Source organism: Sinocyclocheilus rhinocerous, unplaced genomic scaffold (genome assembly GCF_001515625.1).
Source record: "Sinocyclocheilus rhinocerous isolate Xijiao unplaced genomic scaffold, SAMN03320098_v1.1 scaffold54, whole genome shotgun sequence".
Lineage (NCBI taxonomy): Eukaryota > Metazoa > Chordata > Actinopteri > Cypriniformes > Cyprinidae > Sinocyclocheilus > Sinocyclocheilus rhinocerous.
The window spans coordinates 837,433-846,489 of record NW_015647078.1 but is presented as its reverse complement, the minus strand read 5'-3'; the positions used below and the strand labels follow the sequence as shown (position 1 = coordinate 846,489).

At 37.2% G+C, this 9,057-nt stretch overlaps 1 protein-coding gene across 1 annotated transcript in view; it reads right to left on the bottom strand.

Moving 5' to 3' along the window:
- LOC107708701 (receptor-type tyrosine-protein phosphatase U-like) overlaps positions 1-9,057 on the bottom strand; it is a 266,276-nt gene that overhangs the window by 95,603 nt on the left and 161,616 nt on the right. The window contains exons 6-7 of the mRNA XM_016513005.1: positions 4,789-4,966; positions 2,272-2,565 (exon numbers count right to left, since the gene is read on the bottom strand). Of these exons, the coding sequence (XP_016368491.1) occupies positions 2,272-2,565; positions 4,789-4,966 (472 nt within the window). The remainder of the gene's footprint in view (positions 1-2,271; positions 2,566-4,788; positions 4,967-9,057) is intronic.

Here is a 9,057-nt window from a genome sequence, read left to right as displayed (position 1 = left end):
CACACACACACACTCACACACTCACACACACACACTCACACACACACACACACACACACACACTCACACTCACACACACACACACACACACACACACTCACACTCACACACACACACACACACACACACACTCACACTCACACACACACACACACACACACAGCAGACAGAGACACGTCCGCTGAGAACTCAAGTTTGACCTCTGATATAAATGTAATATGTTTCACTCAGGACTGAGAGAGAGAGAGAGATACAGTGACAGAAAACACAGAGCAAAGGAAAAAGGCCATAGACAGGAAAAAAACTAAACAAAATGAATGATGAAGTCCATTCCTGAAAAGAAGAAGATCAAATAGAGCAAAAGTATGTGTGAATGAACGAATGAACGAATGAACGAATGAATTCATTCATTCATTCATTTATTTATTTATTTATTTATTTATTTATTTATTTGTTTATTTGTTCGTTTGTTTGTTTGTTTGGTTGGTTGTTTGTAATAATAAGGTTATCTGTATGTTAGCAATATACTGTACAGTACATACATGAAAATAACTCACTGAGTATTATATTACAATATAAATATTCAGATATACATAACAGATTATGCAGAGTAATACAGGCATACAGCAGTAATGCGGCTAACCACCCTCAACATCAGGTGCCAAAAATAAAGATGTCTGCCACATTAGCAACATGTGTGCGGTGTAAAGTTTGTTCAGGGACCGTGTTCTTCTGCTGCTGCTGGCGACCAAATGAATAGAGTCTCAGAGCACCTTTGACATTGATACATTAGGAAGTCCAAAAGCAAGGTTACAACACAAGTACATTTATACTACAGCTGTGTCCAGCTTACTTTAGCCACACAAACAACACACTCCTCAGAGGACCAGAGAATAAAGCCAAAATCTGATTATACCAGACTACTTGACTCTGTTTGGCTCGTACTTGATTCAATTCTAATTAAATTAAATTGTGGTTTTCAAAATGTTTAGTCCATTTTTGTTATCTTTGAACTCATCTATCTGCTAGAGTACACATAACAGGCGCATTACAATGACATCCCGTAATCTCATGCATGTGCTTGCATGGTGTCTGGAAAAAAACCTGTAAAATCGTAGTAAATTAATTTACTGTGGTACCTTGCAGGCCCGTAGCCAGAGGTCACAATAAATCACCAGACCTCGGGATGTTCAGAAATCAAATTTGTTCTCTGAATGACTAATTTGCTGTTTAAAACTCCTCATATGAATGTCTGAATGTATAATTAAGTTTAGACAGTTTGCAAGAATGTTTTGCGTCCGTGGTATGAAAATAATGGCGGCGTGAACAAGGCTTGAGAGAGTCGTGAGTGGGCGAGTGTTGCCAGATCCAGCTATTATAGCCGTTTTTGGACTTGTCTTCTCCACTTAATTTTGCACTTTAGAAAGTTAATCAAGCGGGAACTTGCAGTTTGGGGTCAGTGATATCTTTATCGTATCTTATTTTGCAAAGATTTTAAATCATGTCGGTTTATTTTTCGTTTTTTATTTGTTTTTTATAGCAATATCTGGCAACACTGTATCGCCATCATGATATTATCTGTCAGAATCGTAATCAATGTTGTCAAAAACAGTAGCATTCAACACTAGTACACAAGCCTGTAGAACAAGTAGTTTACAGAATGAAATAAAATAGCCTACGCAAACTTTAGCCGTGAAGATATCTATGCTATTGCATTAGTTGCATTTTCACAGTCTTAGCATGGCTTTGTGAAAATTTTGGAGCACTAGACAAAATTGTCATCTATATAGCAATGATTCTTAATGAAAATTATAACAGTAATATGTATTGTAGGCATGATTAATAAACAACAGACAAAATTATCCAGCCCTAACCTATAGTAAAATATTAACAAATTTTGATGCAATAAATATGGTATAATGTAACAGTGTTCATGCCTCCAAAACAGAGAAAACATCTTTCACAAACATCCACAGTACATGTCTGTCTCTTTTAAAGTGTTTAGTAGTGTATATAATGAGTTGTATTTGTAGGGGTTATTATAGCACAGTTCTTAACCTCACCCCAGACCTCACTAATTTTCAAACCCGTACCTTGAACATCTGTCCAAAAACAGCTGACGGTCACATTTACCACGGGCCAAATCCAGCGATGTCAGAAGAATCCACACAACTTCACACTTGAGTTGTCTCAAGTGCATTTTAATACTAAAAATGTTACTTTATAACATTTCATAACTGGCTATAGAGGAAGAAAAGAGAGTCCACTGACCTGCACACTTGGTCCTGCTGACCAGCGGGGGTCCAGGCGGGCCGGTTCCTCCCTCTCCGGGCCGCGTGAGGAGGACACTGATGCGATATTCTGTGTCGGGCTCCAGGTGCCAGACTTTATACGTCAGTGAGTTGACTCCGTGAGTTTCGGACCAGGGAGAGTGGCTGGCCCGGTATACGATCTCTCTGCGGATCACCGGCCCGTCGCCCACTATAGAGTTGGTGTTGAGCTGGATGATCAGGTAGGTGGGGCCAGAGCGCAGCAGCTGGGGCGGAGCTATCGGTGTGGGCGGGACTACAGAGTACAGGAAGAGAAAGCAAAAGTGTTGAGTCAGGATGCATGTGGACAGGAATCTCGCTTTATTTGTTTTATCTGTCTGATTAAAACAAAAATATTCCACAATGAAACTTTCAGATCAGACTAAAATGATCAGGGATCTTGTTCAAAATAAAGGTCAGGAGACGGTTTCGAATGTTGAGATTCTTCAGAAAGATCTGCAGAGCAGCTGGTGCTACATCTGACTGACTTAACTCTTATGTCAACGAATCTTCTGTGTTTAGGATTTATAATATCTATTGAATTCTTTGACTAGATGAGCCAAGTTTCTGAACATCAAATGCACATCCTTTTTGCTGTTTAGTTTTAATATATATATTCCTTTTGGACTGTGCTTACAGTATATTTTCATTGTACATTGAACCCTTTTGTTATGAAAAAGGGCCACTGGCCTTTGGCTCTAGAAAAAAAAATGAAATTGAATACCACTGCTATATATTATATATAAAAACTGCCATTCAGCAAGGGTGATTCAAATTGATCAAAATTGGCAATAAAGACATTTTTTATGTTACAAACTGTATATGTTGTTGAACTTTCTAGTCATCAAATAACTGTGATAAAAGCAAGACATGTTTTTTGAGCATCAAATCAGTATATTAGAATGATTTCTGAAGGATCATGTGACATGCTATGAGTTATCAGTTTGAATCAGTCTAATGACTCACTCATTCAGTGATGCATGTGTGAAGCTAATCATAATCTGCAAGGGAATTATGTGTTTATACGGTAAGTATGGTGTCATGCCAGCACATCTATTTTTGACACAGGTACAAGTACAGCAAAGTTTCATGGGTCGCTCCTGTTGCTCTTTTATTCGTGCCTGTGTGACGCAAACACAGCGCACATCAGCAACTAATAACGGAAGTTAAAAAATAAACTGTAGACAGTGTGAAGTACATAATTCACTCGCACAACAGCATGGATTACTCCTTTGTTTCGTGGACTCTCAGTGACATTACCTCAGCTCCAGGAGAAGCGTGACTCATTCACTCGTTCAATCATGCCACCATCATGAGAGCCACTTGTAGCGAGCGCAATCACTACCAGGGCCATGATGAGGCAGCATGTGGTCATTTGCATAACTGATTGCACCAGTAATTAGGTTATTTTTGGGTGAGATATGTCTGCGATTGGTGGATATGAGTGTAATCAGTCCGCCGGCTCTCTCGAGGGCTCTAGTTAGGGAGGTTACACCTCTCTCAGGCTTTTGGCTTTTGCTGAAGAGATCTCTGGGTGGGGACGTGATGTTACAGTGAATCAGCGAGACGCGCTCAGGTGCTCGTGTTTGGATTGAGAGTTCAGAGGATCAGAAGAATCCAGAACGTTCTGTGCTGTGAGAGAATAACCTGACGATAGCAAAGCATAATGGCAGAAGTGTAATATAATTTGAAGTGTAATGGCTGGAATTTATTTGTTCCTTTTTCAACAAGAACCATCATCTTAGACATAAAGGGGTCATCTGACACTGATTCAATATTTAATTTAAATCCGCATGTCTTAAAGAGATAGTCCACCCAAAAATGAACATTTTCTCATCATTTACAGGACTCATCCTCATGTCGGCCCAGATGTATATAACTTTCTTTCTTCAAATGAACACAAATCAAGATTTTTAGACAAAATAATCCATCTCTGTGACTCCATATAATGCAATGGGACCCATAAAGTTGATGCTTCAAAACTATGCAAAATGAACACGAAGCTAATCCATACGTACCCAACTGATGAATATGTTTACATTATAAATCATTGCTTCCAGCCAGCAGTCATACAGTATGTGGGTTAATCAAGAGAAAAAAAAAGTGTAAAATTGTACACTGTAAGAGTGTAAAAAGTAAAAATTTATGATTTATTGTCACAGTGCAATAAATTACTACTACTACTACTACTACTACTACTAATAATAATAATAATAACTATCATTATTATTATTATTATTAATTTCATTTTTATTCATTTTTTATATAGTCAAGAGAGAGTGTTTAGAGTTTGCAGTCAAAAGACCTAGACTTACTTCCTTAAAAATAAGCGCACACCTTAAAACATGTACCAACCAATCAGATTTAAGCACTCAACAGCCTGCAGTATAGACTTATGTAACAAGAAACAAGTTATTTACAAAAGCACACTTGCAAATAAATAAACCTAGGATATAGTTGAAAGAAACACAGGTCATACCTCTGACGATTAGTTCAGCAAAGTTCGACACTGCGGCTCCGTATGTCGACTGAGTGAGGCATCGGTAGAGATCCTGCTCTCCACGCTGGGCTCCGCCCACCTGAAACCAAGCAACCAATCGACGCTCGCCGACTGATGATGTCACTGAGTACGGCGACATCAGAACACCGTTACGCCTCTGAAACAGAGAGAGAGAGGGGTACATGATGCATAAGTAAAAATACACAAAAATGGATATGCAAATCAGTGCTTTGACATGATCAGTGAGGTACATGCCATGAACACATTTATAACACTTAGACCACTTTTTTTTCTATACCAAATCAGCATTAGGTTACCATTAATTATGACATAATAACAACAACACAAGCATTTCCTCCAGATCCGGATGACAACCACATTTCTATGAAACATTTTCTACATAAATATTCATGATTATTTTAGATGTAATAACCCCACAAATCTCTCACACTGAAAGTATGGGAAGCCAAACTCCAAAAGTCCAGATTTATCAGGTAAACGAATGCGCCCTTCATGTGAGGTGGGAAACAGCGTAATTACAAATGCAGTGCATATGAATAACTGAGCGCAGTCCTGTTTATGAGTGTGAAACTCTGAATTCTAGAAGATACGTGAGCTGTGCGAAGAGGCGAGACAATTTGAAACACCACTCAATTCTAGGTAACATTATTTCTGTCATGACAACTCTCGGAGGGATTGGCATGGTAATGTACATGACAATGTTAATGTATTTGGTCTTGGCGGAATAGATCTGCTACGCTGCTGCTGCGGCAGAGCAAGTACCGAGACTTGCTACTGCCAATACATTCACAACATGCTGCTGTGAGCATGTAAGAAATACTGCTGCTGCAAATATAACATACATGAAATAACCCCCATATAGCATACATGAATCACCTCGTAGCAGATCTATACAGGTGGAGCTGGGGAAGGTGGAGGGTTTCTGAAGCAAGCTGCAACTGCTACGGCAAGCTCTAGTCATATATTTGAATGTTGAGCAGTGAGCTCATTGGCTACCGATACAGGAGAGAACCAATCAGCTGTGCCATGCGATAATGATGTCATTAGGTCAGATTGAGTTAGACCTAGCGGACTGCGCCATCTAGAGTTTCATGCCAGAACTCTGTATTTGATATGGTCACACTTTTTTAAAGGTCCAACTAAAACTAAAAGTTACGATTTTTGCCTCAATAAACTCCTAATTTGCTGCTTATTAATAGTTAGTCAGGTAGTTGTTAAGTTTAGGTATTGGGTGGATTAAGAGATCTAATAGATGCTCATTAGAGTCATTAATATGTACTAATAAACAACTAATATGCTAGTAATATGCATGTTAATAAGCAACTAGTTAATTGTGAATTGTGTTTCCTAATCTGAAGTGTTACCGTAGGCTATTTGTTAAGACAAACATCACTAACACTTACAGTATATTGATTGTTTTAAGGGTTTTATCACTTGTTTATGTTATTTTATGGTGCATAAAGAGCACAACAAAACTCAAAGCTCCCATAAAGAACTGGCATACATTGATTATGCGCTTGGCTGTAATGATGACAGCCAGATCGGTGATTTCCTGCATTGTTGAAACCCAGCTTCTCTGAATAGCCTATATCATAAGATGTCAAGTGGAGCGAGCTAGTGCTGAATGCAGAAAGTGAGATGCAGGGCGCTCAGAAAGACATGGAACACACAGTCCCTTCATTCCTTTAACACACACACACACACACACACACTCCAGGTGTTTGCATAAAGCAGCGGCTCACACAGGAAGTGATCTCAAAGAATTCAGAGCACATGAAAGAAAGAGCCTGCCATTCAAAAAGGAGAAAAAAGAAACCACTTTTTCAGGCATTATTTATTTCCATTATGTCATCTTTAACCCGTGTGACTTTCTTTCTTTTTTAACGGTACTTTAACACAGAGGCTGTCGAGATTCAATGAAATGACACAAAAACGCTTTTAAAGTATCATACACTATAAGAAGTCCACTGTAAAAATGATTTTTCTGAAGTTGTAAGTAAGACAAAGAGTATGGAGTACTTTTTACAAGAAAATACTATTTCAGTCTTTCTATTTCTAAAATTTAATTCAGTGTGTTTTTGCTGTTTCTTTGTGACTCTTTGACTATCAATTTCTGAATGAAAATAGTTTCAAAGTAAATGCTTTTGAAGCAACTTCTTGAATTTGATCTGTTTCTCACACAAAGCTACTGTCTAAGTGTTATTTTAGTAATATGTATATACTATAGTATAGTATTTACTAATGTTTTGAATTAGCTTTTGTTTTTGTATTTTATTAGTATTATTATTATTATTATTATTATTATTATTATTATTACTATCATCATCATTGTCATTATTATTGCTGTATTTAGCTTTTTTCAGTTGCATTTTAGTAATTTAGTATTCAACCTTTCTTTCAGTTAATTGCCAAAACAACATTTCAAATTTTCATTTAAGTTATTGAATGTTTATATTTTATTTCAGTTTTATTTCAGTGAAGAAAACACTTTTTAAATTGAATTCATCGATTATTAATAAGCATTACTGAAACATATTCAAATAGCTACAAATGTGACTGTGGTTATACAGACTGGGGTTATGAGTGAACGATGTGTGAAGTGCTTAAAATAACTGATAAAACTTTAGTATAGGGACCAATTCTCACTATTAACTTGTTTCTTATTAACATGCACATTAATAACATATTGGCTGTTTATTAGTACTTATTAAGCACATATTCTACATGACCATATTCTACATCCCTAATCCTAAACTTGACAACTATTTTACTAACTATTAATAAGCAGCAAATTAGGAGTTTGTTGAGGCAAAAGTCATAGTTAATGTTTTGTTAATAGCAAGAACTGGACCTTAAAATAGTGTGTGACCAAATTATTAATATTTGTTTTTTATATATATTATTTGTAAATGTAAAAAAAGTGCATCGGATGACATATGGCTATTTGAATACAGCAAGTTGGGGAAAAATAAATAATAATAATAATAATAATAATAATAAATATAGCTGCAAGCAGCAATTACGGGGCCAAGCACTACAGAAGCAAGCATCAGACCAACTGCAGAAATTAGTAATTGAAGCCATTTTAGGAAGATTTTAGTCAAAACGGCTGAAAAATCATAAATACAACCTCTAGTAACATAATTTATTGGCTTATCACGTTTGACCAATAGGTAGCGGTGTTATCAAATTGATGTAGTGTGTTATGTGTGAGTTGGCAATGGCACACAAAGTTTGGTGTCAATATGCCAAAGCATTGCAGAGATACAGCCTCAAGTTACATTTTGGCATCATGCCTCAAATTCGTTGCTGTGGTATTTGAAAACCGTTTTGTCTATCAACACAAAATCCATAACTTTTTGTCAGCATGGTCTGAAGATGACATGATTCGATTTTGGTGAAAATCGGACCAGTGGTCTAGGAGGAGTTCGAAAAAGCAATTTTTTTCAAGAAAATCAAAATGGCGGACAAGGAAGTTTGGCTGACAATGACAACATTGGTAATACTGTTCTCAGCATGACGCAAGGAATCTATTAATACCAGTCTCATTACAATAGGCAAAATTCACAGAAAGCTATTAGCATTTATTTGAAATTTCATTATAACTTTTGACCACAAGGAGGCACTGTCTCAAAACATTTTAAGTCCATTCAGGTCATGGTCTCGATGGTACATACAAAGTTTTGCAATGGTACACCAATGCATTCGTAAAATATAGCATTTTATATCATAATACTCTATTGTAGTCAATGGCAATTTCATGTTTTGTTCAATTATAGCGCCACCAAGAGGCACAATCCCACCAACTTTTGTATGTGTCCTTAGAGTGTGCTCATACATATATGTGTCAAATTTGGTGAAAATATCTCATTTTGTTTTGGAGTTATAGACATTTTTATATATGAGAACAGAAAAAAATGACTGATTGCCGACTTTGTTTGCATTTTTTTGCCACTTACTATCAACATTTTGGCAATTGGGAATTAGCATATAGCCGGCACTCTATTGATGCTTTTCCACTGCGTGGTACGACTCGGCTCGGTACGGCTCAGTACGGCACGGCACGGTTCGGCTCGGCTCGGCACGGTTTGCATTTCCACTGCAGTTTAGTACTGATTTAGAGTGGGTGGGAAAGATGCGCTCGTTCGAAACTGTTGCGTTCGTTTAAAAAAAAAGTTGCGTTCGATCCTCGCTGGCTGTGCTGATTTAATCTAGCGGGTCTAGTGT